The 16,430-nt window shown below is 40.6% G+C and overlaps 1 protein-coding gene across 1 annotated transcript in view; it reads right to left on the bottom strand.

Moving 5' to 3' along the window:
• Nucleotides 1–16,430, bottom strand: part of CDH2 (cadherin 2) — a 241,746-nt gene that overhangs the window by 195,663 nt on the left and 29,653 nt on the right. Inside the window, exon 2 of the mRNA XM_062201500.1 lies at nucleotides 14,837–14,948. Within this exon, the coding sequence (XP_062057484.1) occupies nucleotides 14,837–14,948 (112 nt within the window). The remainder of the gene's footprint in view (nucleotides 1–14,836; nucleotides 14,949–16,430) is intronic.

Consider the following 16,430-nt stretch of genomic DNA (forward strand, 5'->3'; position numbering starts at 1 on the left):
TTTTTCTATCAAGCTATCAGTGCTTCCCTTATAGGTGAAAAAATCCCAACCAGAGTGATCTAGAAAAGACTGGACAATGAACAACTAAAGAGGCAAACTTTAGGCTCCTGCAGAGCCATGGTTTAAAACACAAAGTGATGGAAGGTGGAAAAAAGTTGTTCTCTTATTAAGAAGCACCAAACAAATTCATCCTTGCTCTATCTACATCCTGTTGGTTTACAGAGCAATTGTCTACTGACCTAGAAGTCCACAAGGTGAAATGGAGACTTTAAGAACTAAAGATGTGTGTTAGTAAGATGTGCACATTCTTGAAAACTGCTTTTATTTTGTAAAAAATACATTCTTTTCATTTATTTATTTTATTTATTTTCAAAAGCAGAGAAACAGAGAAATCTCACATCTGCTCGTTCTCTCCCCAGTGCCTGCAACAGCCAGGGATGAAGCCTGGGGCCAAGAACCCAATCCAGATCTCCCATGTGGGCGACAGGTACACAAGCACCTGAGCCATCAATTGCTGCCTCCAAAGGTGTGTAGTAGCAGGAAACCACAATCAGGAACAGAGCCAGAACTTGAAGCTAGGCACTCGAGTATCAGTGTCAGATCCCAAGCAGTGTCATAACTGCTGTGCCACAAAGCCCACCCCTGAAATACATTCTTCAGAATGGATCCGAAACAGTCAAAGCTGGGATGATCCGAATTCTGTTATTTTTACCTTTCTATATCTACAATAGGCCTTTTCTTTATTTTCTGACATTAAGAGATTTTATTTTAAGAAAATCATGGGCTATGAATTGAAATATGGTCTTAACATGTGTCTGGAAGTTGCCGTAGGCTGAAATTCATTGATTGCTTCTTAATCATTTAACAATTTAAGGATTATGTGAGTGTATCTGTGTGTGTGTGTTTTGAATGTCAGTTTTATGCCATCTAAAGCCTATAGATTTTACTATATAACTCTTTGTTCAAATGAGGATTTAAAGTAAGTACTGGTATTGTTTCCTAGGATTACTATGTGTTTGGATGTCAGTGGGCTCTCCAGATAGTGTCAAAGCTAGAACCTTAAAAAAAAAGGTTAACCTACAGTTTTAACATTTGTATTCAAAAATCAATTTTCTAAGTGCAAGATGGTAAGCGGTTCATCTGAAAAACAACCATGAGTTTTAGTTAACTACAGTCTTGAGAAGGCAACAGAATTCGCAGCCATAAATAAAGCCAATTCCACCATGGACTGCGCTAGAAGTACTGCATTCACTTCAAAGGCAAAGGAAAGCCTCTGTAGCATCCAGCAGGACACACTCATATTAAGTTCACTGTGGCGGGAACCCTGGTTTCCTTTATCTGAAAGGGAAGAGTAAACCAGAATGCTCAATTCCCTCTGTAGAAATTGTTTGATGTTTAGCCTGGGGCAGACGCTGAAAGAGGCGACGTGATTATGCTCAGGTATTTGAAGGATCTCTAGAATGCAAGTTCCTACCACAGGGATTTTGCTCCTCTGTTGCCCACCTATGCTTGGTGCCTTGAAAAAGGCCTGGTGCATGACAAAGGTTCAAAAATACTAGTGGAACAAACAAAAAAAATGAAATAAATGACCTCAGTGCATAAGAGACTACACTTGCTTAGTGCAGTAGCTGATGGCAGCAGTGTGTAAAAATTTTAGAAACATATGCTTCAGCTAAACTTTGTAAGAAATCACTTTTTAACAGATAGAGCTCTCCAAAGATGCAGCAGACTTTGTAAGGCAGTGATCTCTTCCTCATCTAGGGGAAGCGAGTGGCAGTAGTATTCTTGTGGAAACTGGATAACCATCTGTCAAGGATGCTACGGCAATGAAAATACTGTTTACATCATCGAACACCACAAGAGTTTCATTTTTATCCTCTCTGCCGTTTCTGTAGAGAAAACCTTCTGCTGACATAAAATCAGCAAGCTGAAATGAAGGATTTTTAACCGTTTTCGGAGTGACTCAACAAAATGTATCAGAGTGGTTTCCAAGTGCAGGTCCACACAAACAACTTCAGGGCTTGTCACAAACAACACAGATACCCAAGTCCCTCTGGGTCTCATTTCTCTACCCTCTTCCAAGATACTGACCCAGCAACTGTCACCTCTCTTCTGCACTCTCACCTCCTCCCTCCCGTCTGGATTCTTTGTTTTCATCATACAAACATATTAATTCCAATCTTTTAAAAAGGCTCTTGGTTGAGACCCCTCTGCTTCTCCAATTACCATCCAAGTTCTCTCCTTTCTTTAAATGGAAAACTCAATCTGCATCCAGCTTCCACTAGACTTGAATAAAATCAAGCTTTTGATACACATCTCCAAGAGCTTTATCAGACACGAGGCTCCTCAACGTTACAAAATACGATGGTGAATTCTCGGTCTTCATGTCAAGTAACCCTTTGGCACCAGGCACAAATGATCAAAACCTTCCCTTTAAAATACTCCCTCATTTGCCTTCCAAGAATTCAAACCTGCCTGATTTCTACACTACTTCACTGTTCACTCTCAGTCTCTATTCCTCATTCCTCTTCTTAATTCTGAGGTTCTAACACTGGAGTTCTCAAAAACCTGGTATTTAAACTTTCTTTGCTTTATTTGGTTTCTCCTCCTCACACTCAGCTATCGAGTGACGTCACACCGCTGTGGCTTTACTTATGTTTGCTCACTTAGTGCTTCCCACTCTACAGCCCAGCCTCCTTCACCAAATCCTAGACCCACATGTAAATGTCCCCTTACAACAGGCATTGTGGCCCAGCACTTAAGATGCCACTTGGGACGCTTTCAACCAATAGTGGAGTACTGGGGTTTGAGTTCCAGATTCTCTCCGAATTGTAGCTTTCTGGTAGTGCACATCCTGGTGATGGCTCAAGTAACTGAGTCCTTCCCACCCTGAAAGGCCCAGAATGAACTCTTGGCTTCTGGCTATCACCTGGTCCAGCCCTGGCTGTTGTGGGCTTTTGGGCAGTGAACCAGTGATGGAAGATCCCTGTTTCTCTTTCAAATCTTTCTCTGTTTCTCTTTCAAATAAAAATGAAAAATGAATAAATAAAAATTTAAATTTAACATCTCTGATCTTCATCTCAACAGACTCAAAAGTAAGCTCCTGATGTCCTATAACATAGTGGGTAATCTCCTTCCCAGTACCCAGACAAAACACCAGGGGATCATCCTTTTTCTCACACTGCATTAAATCCATCATTTCCTCTGTCTTCAAATATATTTAGAGAACGAAGTTAGGCCTCCATCTAACATAATAGACAATAATTAACTAACAGTAGATAAACGTTCTAAATGTAACCTTTTTTTTTTTTTTTTTTTTTTTTTTTTTTTTTTTTTTTGACAGGCAGAGTGGATAGTGAGAGAGAGACAGAGAGAAAGGTCTTCCTTTTTGCCGTTGGTTCACCCTCCAATGGCCGCTGCGGCCGGTGCATCTCGCTGATCCGAAGCCAGGAGCCAGGTGCTTCTCCTGGTCTCCCATGCTGGTGCAGGGCCCAAGGACTTGGGCCATCCTCCACTGCCTTCCCAGGCCATAGCAGAGAGCTGGCCTGGAAGAGGGGCAACCGGGATAGAATCCGGCACCCCAACCGGGACTAGAAACCGGTGTGCCGGCACCGCAAGGCGGAGGATTAGCCTGTTAAGCCACAGCGCTGGCCTGTAACCGTGTTTTAAAATCATAAAAACTCTTACAAGAATACAGAGTGGTAAGTCTTCATGACCTTGGATTTGGCCATGGATTTCTAGATGTAACACCTGCACCAAGAACAACATAAAAATAGGCAAGTTAGACTTCATCAAATTAAAAACTTTCTGTGCATCAAAGATCATTAACAAGATTATGAGAAGATATCTATTATGGTAAGAATCCTTGTGTGTCCTCCAGTTTACCCCTACACCAAAAGTGATGGCACTAGGAGGTGGAGCCTTTGAGAGGAAATTAGGTTATAAGTGCTCTGTCCTTAGAAATGGGAACAGTGCCCTTGTAAGAAGCTTCAGAGAGCTCCCTTGCACCTTTTACCATGTGAGGGTATAGTGAGAAGATGATCCTTTATCAGGAAGCAGGCCCTGACCAGACACCAGATCTGCCAGTTCTTTGACCTTGGACTTCCCTAGCTGTAGAGCCTTGAGAAATAAATTTCTACTGTTTATAAGCCACTCAAACTATGGTATTCTGTTATAGTATTCTGATCAGACAAGATATGGAGAATTGGAAAAATATTTGCCAATTATGTATCAGATAAGGGTCTAGTATCTAGAATATATAAAGAATTCTTATAATTTAAAACCAAAAGACAAACAACCCAATTTAAAAATGGGCAAAGGAATTGCATAGACATTGTCTCCAAAGCAGACATTCAAATGGTGTATATGAGAACATACTGAATATCATTAACAATTGAAGTAAGGCAAGTCAAATCCATAAGGAGTTACCACTTCATACCTACTGAAATGTCTACAATCAAATGTAAAATAACAAGTGTTGGTGAGTAGGTAGAAAAATTGGAGCCCCTGCGAATTGTGCTGGGAATGGGCTCAGTTATTATGAAAATAATTTAGTATTTCTTCAAGAGGATAAACATCAAATTATTATATTACTCCTCAATTTCACTCCCAGGTATATATCCAAAAGAATCAAGATACCGCGGGCTGCACTGTGGTGCAGTAGATTAATCATCCACTTGCAGCGCTGGCATCCCTTATGGGTGCCCATTCAAGTCCCAGGTGCTCCTCTTCAGATCCAGCTCTCTACATTGGCCAAGAAAAGCAGTAGAAGATGGTCCAAGCGCTTTGGCCCCAGCACCCACGTGGGAGACCCAGAAGAAGCTCCTGGCTCCTGGCTTTGGATTGGCATAGCTCCAGCCATCGCAGGTATTTGGAGAGTGAGCCAGCGGATAGAAGACCTTTCTCTCTGTCTCTCCCTCTCACTAACTCTACCTCTCAAACAAATTAAAAAAAAAATAAAATCTTAAAAAAAAAATCAGGATAGGAACTTTTTATAAAGTATAATATATAATATACAGGCCAGTGCTGTGGCTCACTAAGCTAATCCTCTGCCTGTGGCGCCGGCACACCAGGTTCTAGTCCCGGTTGGGACGCTGGGTTCTGTCTTGGTTGCTCTTCTTCCAGTCCAGCTCTCTGCTGTGGCCCAGGAAGCCAGTGGAGGATGGCCAAGTGCTTGGGCCCTGCACCCGCATAGGAGACCAGGAGGAAGCACCTGGCTCCTGGCTTTGGATCGGCACAGCGTGCCAGCCACAGCGGCCATTTAGGGGGTGCACCAACGGAAGGAAGACCTTTCTGTCTCTCTCTCTCTCTCACTGCCTAACTCTGCCTGTCAAAAAAATATAATATGCATATATTACACTTGATCTTAGCCAAAAAGCCGAGACACGATGCATATATTATATATTCATGTCCATACCTGCTCTATTCACACCAGCCAAAAGTTGAACACATCTCAAATGTACATGAACATAATTGATCATAATGATAGGATTAAGTGTCAAAGGGATCACATAAACAAGACTAGTGTCTGCTAATACTAACTGATAGAATTAAAAAAAGAGAGAACAATCCAACATGGGAAGCAGGATACTCAACAGACACATAGAATGGCAGATGTCCTAAACAGCACTCTGGCCTCAGAATCAGCCCTTAAGGCATTCCGATCTGGCTAAAAAGTCCATTAGAGTATTTCAGGCATGGAAAGCCAAGACACTGTGACAAAAAAAAAAAAAAAACAAACAAACAAACAAAAAAACCCCAAGCAAACAAAACCTAAATGAAAGGTCTCTGTGAGTGAGATCCCAGCAGAAAGAACAGGCCATCAAACAGGAGGTACCTTTCTCTGAAGGGAGGTGACAACTTCCACTTTGACTATGGCCTTATCTAAATAAGATTGGAGTTGGCAAACTCAAGAGGCTTCCACAGCCTTGGCAGCTCATGACAAGAGCCTCGGGTGATTACTGATGTCATAAATAAAGAGTGTCAACTGTTAAATCAACAACAGGAGTCACTGTGCACCTACTCCCCATGTAGGATCTCTGTCCTTAATGTGTTATACTATGTGAATTAATGGTATAACTAGTATGTAAACAGTACTTTATACTTTGTGTTTCTGTGTGGATGCAAACTGTTGAAATCTTTACTTAGTATATACTAAATTGATCTTCTGTATATAAAGATAATTGAAAATGAATCTTGATGAAGAATGGGATGGGAGAGGGAGTGGGGGATGGGATGGTTGCTGGTGGGAGGGTGGTTATTGGGGGGAAAAGCCACTATAACCCAAGAGTTGTACTTTGGAAATCTATATTTATTAAATAAAAGTTAAAAAAAGTACATGAACAGATGAATGGATAAAAGTTCCATGGTAGATATATACCTATATACAATGGAATACCATTTAGCCATAAAAAGTGAATTGATAGAAGCCAGAACATGCATGGACCTATAGAACACTACGCTAAGTCAAAGAAGTCAGACACAAAAGATCTGTGAACCCTGAAGAAAGGAGGATGGTGCAGACAATACTCAATGGCTGAGAGTTTCACTTCGAAGAGATGAAATGTTTTGAAACTTGATAGAGTAGTGTTGGCACAGCACTCTGAATGTGCTAAGTGCCATGATATTGTAAGCATTTAACATGCTCACTTTTAAATTATGTGAATGCCACTTCAATTCAATAAGTTACTACTTTTTTTTTTTTTTTGACAGGCAGAGTGGACAGTGAGAGAGAGACAGAGAGAAAGGTCTTCCTTTTGCCCTTGGTTCACCCTCCAATGGCCGCCACGGTAGGCGCGCTGCGGCCGGCGCACCGCGCTGATCCGATGGCAGGAGCCAGGTGCTTCTCCTGGTCTCCCATGGGGTGCAGGGCCCAAGGACTTGGGCCATCCTCCACTGCACTCCCTGGCCACAGCAGAGAGCTGGCCTGGAAGAGGAGCAACCGGGACAGGATCGGTGCCCCGACCGGGACTAGAACCTGGTGTGCCGGCGCCGCAAGGTGGAGGATTAGCCTAGTGAGCCATGGCGCCGGCCCAATAAGTTACTACTTTTTTAAAACTCAGAATTGAATCTCTATTGTTACCACCTTGGCCCACTCTACCAACCTTTCTCACCTGGATTATTAGGGCCCTCCTAACTGGTCTCCCCATCCTCTCTCATCTCCTTGATCTTTTCGCAACACAACATCCAGAATAATCCCATTTTGAAAGTCAGAGGCCGGCGCTACGGCTCACTTGGCTAATCCTCCGACTGCGGCACCGGCACACCGGGTTCTAGTCCCAGTTGAGGCGCTGGTTCTGTCCTGGTTGCCCCTCTTCCAGTCCAGCTCTCTGCTGTGGCCCAGGAAGGCAGTGGAGGATGGCCCAAGTGTTTGGGCCCTGGACCCACATGGGAGACCAGGAGAAGCACCTGGCTCCTGGCTTCGGATCAGTGCAGCGCGCCGGCTGTAGCAGCCATTTGAGGGGTGAACCAACAGAAGGAAGACCTTTCTCTCTGTCTCTCTCTCTCTCACTGTCTAACTCTGCCTGTCCAAAAAAAAAAAGTCAGTTCATGTCTTTCCTCTGCTGAAAGTCCTCCAACAACTCTTTTAAAAAAAATATTTATTTATTTACCTGAAAGTCAGAGTTACAGAGTGGGAGAATCAGACGGAGAGAGAGAGAGAAAGAGAGATGTATTCCATCCACTGGTTCACCCCCTGGTTGCAATGGCCAGGAATGCGCCAGGCCAAAGACAGAAGGCAGGTCTCTCTCGTGGGTGCAGGTCTCCCATGTGGGGTGAAACACTGGAACCATCCTCTGCTGCTTTCCCAGGCACATTGGCAGTAAGCTGGATGGCAAGTGGAGCATCATGGACTTGAAGCAGCATCCGTGTGGGATGCCTACACTGCATGCAGTAGCTTTATCTGCTATGCCACAGTGCTGTGTGCCATTCCCCTCCCCCAACAACTCTTTACCACCTCATATTCAAAGCCACGTCCATGCAATAGCCCCCACACATAATGGCACATTACTGCTCTGACCTAACCCCTTTGCTTTTCCTATACCAGTCAACTATGCTCCTTGTCCTCCTTTACCACCAGATTCCTATGTTAGAGCCTTTGCACTTGCTCTTCCTCAGATATCTATAACTCTTTTGGGGTCAGCACTGTGGTGCAGTGGATTAAAGCCCCAGCCTGCAAAATTGGCATCCCATGTGGGCGCTGGTTTAAGTCCCAGCTACTCCTCTTCCAATCCAGCTCTCTGCTACGGCCTAGGAAGGCGGTAGAAGATAGTCCAACTCCTTAGGCCCTTGCACCTGCGTGGGAGACCCAGAAGAAGCTCCTGGCTCAGGGCTTCAGATCAGCTCAGTTCTGGCTGTTGAGGTCATTCGGGGAGGGAACCAATGAAATGGAAGACCTTTCTCTCTCTACCTCTCTCTGTAACTCTGTCTTTTAAGTAAATAAAATAATTCTTTTTTTAAAAAAAAAGCTATCTACAGCTCTTTGGCCATCACCAACATCAATACTTCCTCAGCTGTCTCCTGTGAATAATCCCTCTAATGACCAGGCTATATATAAGCTGCAGAAGCACACATACTCCCTATTTTCCCTATAGCTGTTCTCACTACCTAACATAAAGTACACTTCACTTACTGACTGTTCATTCTACTTAGTAAAGAATCTGAGAGAAAAGAGAGTAAGGGCCTCTCTGATCTTAAAAGCATGGACATTTGGGCCAGCGTTCTGGTGCAGTGGGTTAACACCCTGGCCTGAAGCACCAGCATCCCATATGGGCGCAGGTTCGAGACCCAGCTGCTCCACTTCCAATCCAGCTCTCTGCTATGGCCTGGGATAGCAGTAGAGCATGGTCCAAGTCCCTGGGCCCCTGCACCCACGTGGGAGATCCAGAAGAAGCTCCAGGCTCCTGGCTTCGGATTGGCACAGCTCCGGCCGTTGTGGTTAATTTGGGAGAGAATCAATGGATGGAAGACCTCTCTCTCTCTCTCTGCCTCTTCTCTGTGTAACTCTGACTTTCCAATAAACGTATACATCTTTTAAAAAAATAAAAGCATGGATGTTAAACCATTTGGATCCCTGCTTGCCCATATGCTTGTGGTAGATGTAGAACCATGGCTTGCTTTCTACAATGCCTATCCCCTGGTTGCAAGTAGGACAATGAGCAAATCTCAGCTATTCAAATCACTGAAAGCCATGAATAACTCCAAAAAGACTTAACAACAACAACAAAAAAATGTGTCTAGTCAAACTGGCTCATCTTAGTTTGCAGCAACACACTGAGAAAGCTAGATCTAAAAAATGTTCAAAGGAACAGAAAAAAGTACAAGTATTAAATAAGGTTTGAAATATTATCCTGAAAATAAAGATTAAGTTCTTGGTTCCATTACTGATCTTATTATATAGTTCATTGTCCTTTAAAAATGCATAAACAAAAAGCTACCACTTTTATGCAAATAGCTAAATCTTACTCACTCCTCCTTAGAGTTTACCATCAATATCCAAAAGAACAATCTCTGTGGTTAGTGCCATTTCCCACAATCAATTGAAAAATCAGTAAAGTACAAGGTCCTGGCTGGCTGTGTAAACAAGTTGTTCGTAAACCTACCTTTCAAATATTTTAAAACATTTACACATTCAATAATAACAGTGATTGCCTAAAGTAAAGAAAACAAATAAAACCAAAAACCAATAACCAATGGTTTCATAACAGATTAATATAAAACTCTTTGCTACTCAACAAATCATATCATACAAAAGTGCTCCTACTATTTAAAATTATGCAGTTGTTCAGCTGTATAGTTCTCTTAAACTAATAAAAGATATTTCAGCACTGTTATCTAACGACACTGTACTATAGCTTCCTCCAAGCATGTTAATGCAGACAAGGCTTAATCAGTAAGCAAACTAATCTAAATCAAATTCCATCTAGCTGAAAATAATCATCATGCACTGCCCAGAGGTGGTGAGTATGAATGGATTACTGAAAATATCCATGGTAATTGCTGGTTGCTATTTATGTTGATCAGATTTGGAGGAGTTTACTTAGTGAAACATCTAAGCACCCAGACCACCAATGCAAAACACACAGGAATATCATTCTTGACATCCACACAAAACAGCCCAGGATTCTCTCTGCAATGTCACCGCACAGTTGCTATTTCACAGCACCCAATACACTATTCATGACAGATTGAAAATTGATGATTGCAGTTCTTTTATTTTCAAGTAATGTGCTACTATAAGAGTCCCCCCCATCCAGCTCATTACAGTGTTAAGTTAGATATTAAGGACTACATATTATCTTCTAAATCCTTTAATTTTTTCTGCTTGTATGCAGGCATGCACAAAATACTAACAGTGACAACAACTGAAAGATATTTTTAAATTATAGAAGGTATTGTTTACACTTATAGTCCACAAATCCCAAATACAACTAGTACTGCACAAATGTGGTCTTAAGTGGAGAATATGGAAGACCAGCTCCAAGACAAACTTGATACAAGACATGTGGATATTCAGGTTATCTCCCATTAGCCTTCAGCCTTCTCTGTGTTATACTATAACGGGTTTCTACTATCACCATCACCCGAACTAGATTAGAAATCAGGAAGCCTGAGTTCTAATTCCAGGTCTGCTACTAACAACCTAAAGAGCTCTATAATCATGGGAAAAGCCTATAATCTCTCTGAGCTCTAATTTGCTTGTCTGTAAAATGAGGGGGTTGGCAATAAATGCTTCTAAAACAGAACAGAAAAATGCAAGGTAAAAATGACTACCTGAACATACTAGAATTGATCCTAACTTATAAAGGAAAACATATGTATGGCACATGATAAAATAAGGAGTGGTTTTCATCAGGAGAGAAAGACTAAATTAAAAAAAAAAAAACACCATGAAATTAAATGGCGATGGGGTGTTGAAAAGAACTAACATACTTTTAGCGCTATAACGAAGTTCTCCTCTATGGCTGACAACAGTTTATTATATATCTTATAAAGGACTAGAAGAAAAGAGTTTTTGAAGGTTCCCAAAACAATGAAATGAAAAGTACTTAAGGAGATATAAATGCTATTTATCCCACTTTATTACACATTGCATCCAATTATACTATATACCACGTATATGTGTCATTTTAAAAATAATTTTTGAATGAAAAATCATACAAGATGCCTGTAAGAAAAATTTTCTATCTACCCTTTGACCTCAAAACTCTACTTTTGAACACAAATCCCCTCAAACAAAATCTCTAAAGAAAAATCAAAATTCTCTAACAATAATTTCCATAACAGTACAGCATGTCAGAGAGAAAAACTAGAACCAACTTGTGTATTCAAAAATAGAGGCAGAGTTAAGCAAAATCTGTTTTTGCTAACAAAAACAGAAAATGTGGGCCTATACGGCCATTTTTGAAAATAATTTTCAAAGACTTCCTCACGTGACCTCACATGAAATGTATGGCTGGTCACAAAATACTTCACCCTCTTTGCAATTTCACAAAACACAGACTCTTGAAAACCAAGGGACAAAACCAGTTATTTGGGTTTTTTTATAAGTTTATTTGTTTTAATTTATTTCAAAGGAGTGCAACAAAGTGAGAGAGAGAGCTCTTCCATCTACTGGTTCAGTCCCCAAATGCCAACAACATTGGGGCTGGGTCAGGTCAAAGGCTGGGTCTCTCACATGGGTGGCAGGGATCCAAGTACTTGAGTCATCATCTGCTCCCTCCCAGGGAGCACATTAGCGGGAAGCTGGATGGGAAATATAGGTTGAATGTGATTACAGGCACTGTAATATGGAATGCCAGCACCCCAAGTGTCTGTTTAACCTGTTGCATCACCATGTCCATTTGTTATTTCTATAGAGTGCAATACAACAGCAAAAAGCAAGCAAACAAACAAAATGAAATGGGAAGAGGGAAGATATAATGCTCTCCAAACTGCTTCCCCCAAAATAGCTATTCCAACACAACTAATATTACCTTATGTCTCTATCTCATGCTTAACGTTTTTCAAACATTTTCACCGAGAACACGTTACTTAATTGTTTGAAAAGCAGTCAGTATTCATGAGGTCTATGCACAAAAATACTGTTTTGTACAATGTCTAGTGTGCTGGATGTATTCTATGAAACCACACTATACACACTGATGAGCTACTACTATCTTCCTCCCCCTGGGTGTCACCAGTGGGAAAGTAAATGAAACATCAAGAGTTAAGAGTCATGATTACAGCAGGCTCTTGGACTCTCAAGTCAACCTTAATATGGTAGAATATGCCATGAAGCCTTGGAACGCTGTCACTTACCTTTTGTGTAGTATTACTGTTTTCTTTAGACACTAGAGACCACAAAACCCTAGCAAAGTGATCACTCTGGTTGGCCTAGCAGAAGATGCCTTTCAGCTGCAGTATGTATCAGGTGAATGGCCTCAGTGCAGTACACAGAGCTCAAGGACACACTGATGGCATGGCATCTGGCCTCAGTGTATACACACAACTTTGAGCTATCATCCCACCAAAAATCCAAAAAGACAAGAATGGTAAAAACCCTGAATCACTCTAAGTAGCCATTCTCTAAAAGAAACACCTTAACTAAGGACAACAGTGTTATAAGTAGGAAGGTTCATGCTTCACAAAATCCTACATAAATTTGCTTTCTTCCAAAAACTTATTTTTTCTATTAATCAATATTTAAATTCTGTGTTTTAAGCTTTATGACGCTGTATTCCTTAATATATTCTAAAAATGATAAAGAAAAAATGTAATGGTATGTCATGTAGAAAGCAGTTTTTTTTAAAAAATGCTAAAAAGTAAAAAAAAAAATGGTTAGAAATTCTACTAGAGGCTACAGTGGACACTTCTCTCAATGATGACTAGAGCACAAAGTTAAAAATATTTTCTATCTTTCACACGAACAACTTTAGCAACAACCTCGAGTTTCTAGGTTTAACTAAAAAAGACACTGGGAAGAACCTATGCCAATTTCTACTGTCACCAGCATGATTTAATAATTAGAGAACAGATTATTGTTTTCAAAACTATTCAATATGCCAAAGTAATTCATCTGAAGTCCATGTCTAGTGACAGACCATGTGTTAATCTGTAAACAACATACTATAAACTTTTAGGAAAAGGAGTGACCTATTTACAAATGAATCTCCATATATTGCAAAAATGCAAACAATTCTCATATTTTTCATTCGTTCGAATTATTCTGCCATATTTTACACATCATACAAGCTCTATGATGCCAACTAAGAATTTAAAAATGTACAGAAGATGATGAGCATGCAGAAGAACTCTGAGACTCCCATGAAGTTAAACAGAATCTACATCCTGGGGCCGGTGCTGTGGAGCAGCGGGTTAACGCCCTGGCCTGAAGCGCTGGCATCCCTTATGGGCACTGGTTCGAGACCCGGCTGCTCTACTTACGATCCAGCTCTCTGCTATGGCCTGGGAACGCAGCAGAAGATGGCACAAGTCCTTGGGCCCCCGCACGTGGGAGACCCGGCACAGTTCCAGCCATTGTGGCCAACTGGGGAGTGAACCAGCAGATGGAAGACTCCTCTCTCTCTCTCTCTCTCCTCTCTCTGTGTAACTCTGACTTTCAAATAAATAAGCAAATAAATCTTAAAAAAAAAAAAAAAAGAATCTACATCCTGTGATTTGAAAGAGACTTCCATCATGTCAACTATCACCCATTAGGTAGGATAACAGTTAAGTGCTGAGTTAGACTAACTCAAACACTCAAGCAGGAAACTACCATGGAATGAGGCAGAGGCAGGAGGATGTCTTTAAAAAATAAATTAAAAACAAACCTCATAGGTGTTAGTGAATCATCTTTACACAACAATTAAAGCAAAATGTAAGCTGCACCAAAAAACTTTAGTAGCTAGCAGGCTATTTACATGTCAACGTCCTCCATCTCAGGTGTTTCTAAGTTTCTTCTGCTGAGTTTTGTGAGTGCTGCAGAGATACTTCAATTAAGGCTGCGTGGTACAGTCCTGTGTAAATTAATCAGTTGAGGGTTCACAGGATTTTTCAAAATAGCTTCGAAAACAGTCTCAGTGATATGCATATGTGGGAAATCAAAAGTTGACATTATATGGAATAATAAAGTTCACAGAGGCACTACTATCCCAAATTTTATTTGCCTCAGTTGGAGCTCAAGGAGGGGGCTCTTAATTTTGCTTTTGATACTTGGGTATTATTTCAGATTTTACTGAGACTTACTAGAGAGGGTTTTCAAATGGTAACTGTAATGAACTTGATCCATATTCAAATGGAGAATGAGCCTATATTTGAAACTCACATATGCTACAACTAAATTAACTATCTCATAATTTCTATAAACAATATCATAATAAAATATAGATTTCATCCTTCTGCATTGAGATTAATTTGTTCTTTATAATTTAGTTAAATATTGAAGTTTGACATGTCTTGCCAAACACATTATAATAAAATCCTTTCTTTAATTCTAAATTCTAAGTGGGTGTTTACCATAAACCATTTTTTAAACTACTAGAAGAAAATTATGTCACACATTAGTTTTCAATTTAAGTAAAATGTATGAAGAAAAACAGTAAAAATCAGTTGTGCAGAGTTGCCTACTATAAATTAAAAAAGGAAGAAATATAAATTTTTCAAGAGACCAGGAGCCTTCCAATTATGTAGATAAGAGATTCATGAGCTCTTCTGTAATCTGAAATAGTCCCTCCAGTCTCATCAGTGACTGCAAAAAATTCATGCTTGTTAATGAGGAAAGCTGACCCAGAGTCTTTTTAATAGCTTGTGGGTTTCAAGAGCATGGATGCTATATGTACAAGTATCTTTGGGACAGTACCATTGAGAAGAGGCTGTCCTTCGTGCACATCCTTCGATAAGACGGCACTGTACACATCTTCAGGAAATCCAGTCTTGCATAATTCGATTTCACCAGAAGCCTCTACAGACGCCTGCAACACAAGAAAAAAAAAAAAATGTGTGCAATGATTGCTGCCTCTTTCTACTGAGAAACATTCCACTTGGCATAAAGCCTCATTTTTCCAACTCTCTTGTACAAACAACCTCTTTGTTTCCCAATGGTTACAATTAAAATGTAGAGGGCAAAGGGTTAATCTTTTTGATAACTGCGGTAGAAGAAACAAATCCCACTTGTCCAGTCCAGAAAAATCTAAATAATACACATTCCAGGTCCTTGGAAGGACCTAGCATTTCCATGATAATTGCCACTGTGACTGAAGACCTATCAAGTGGGCCTGGAATTGTTGAGCAGCCAAATCCTGTTCAGGCTCCACAATCACCACCACTTTCTTAACTGCTCATGACAAACTTATTCAACCAAATATACAGATTTTCATATTTTCATTTGATTATCTATGAAGTGTGGTTCAATATACCTTGTGCATTAAAAAAGATAAAAATACACAACAGCGACTACAGAATATATAGTATTATCCAAGTAAAATCAAACAATGAAAAGTATGCATTTCTCTAATTCGAAGGGAAAAGTTACTTTAAAAATGTAAGAGAAGAAAGGCTTCCCTCTAATAATGACTCTGTCCTTTGTTCTAGGCCCTGTCTAGTGCACTTGGGCCTCATTCCTTTGTAATCATAACCTCTACTCTACCACCAATGGCTCTACTCCCAACCTGTGTGTACTGATGGTCCTCTTCCCCACTTAATGCTGTATAATTGTTCAAACCTGGTAAATGCCACTCTTAGGATCATTGGTTACTATCCTCACTCTGTCTTTTATGACCTTGTCTAAATATGATCAGAGTCGGCAAACTTGGAAGGCTTCCATAGCCTTGGCAATTCATGATGACAGCCTAGGATGGTTACTGGCGCCATAAACTAGAGTGTCAATTTGTTGGGTCAACAACAGGAGCCACTGTGCACTTGCTCCTCAGGTGGGATCTCTGTCCTTAATGTGCTGTACATTGTGATTTAATGCTATAACTAGTACTCAAACAGGATGTTTCACTTTGTGTTTCTATGTGGGTGCAAACTGTTGAAATCTTTATACTAAATTGATCTTCTGTATATAAAGAGAATTGAAAATGAATCTTGATGCAAATGGAAGGGGAGAGGGAGAGGGAGTGGGAGAGGGGAGGGTTGCGGGTGGGAGGGAAGTTATGGGGGGGGGAAGCCATTGTAATCCATAAGCTGTACACTGGAAATTTATATTCATTAAATAAAAGTTAAAAAAAATGTAAAAAAAAAATGTAAGAGAAATAACATCGTTTCTTTTAATATTAAGATTAGAAAATAATTGTCTTCTGACATTTCCTGCAGTATCATCATGCACAGTTAATTGCCCAATGTGCTTAAAACTCAGCCATACCCAATGCTTTAGCTCCCAGTTAGTTTTCACTTCTTCCGGCCCTGCTGACACAATCACAAGATGATTAGCCCACAGCAGAACTCCTGGAGGA

The sequence above is a fragment of the Lepus europaeus genome, chromosome 9 (genome assembly GCF_033115175.1).
Source record: "Lepus europaeus isolate LE1 chromosome 9, mLepTim1.pri, whole genome shotgun sequence".
NCBI lineage: Eukaryota > Metazoa > Chordata > Mammalia > Lagomorpha > Leporidae > Lepus > Lepus europaeus.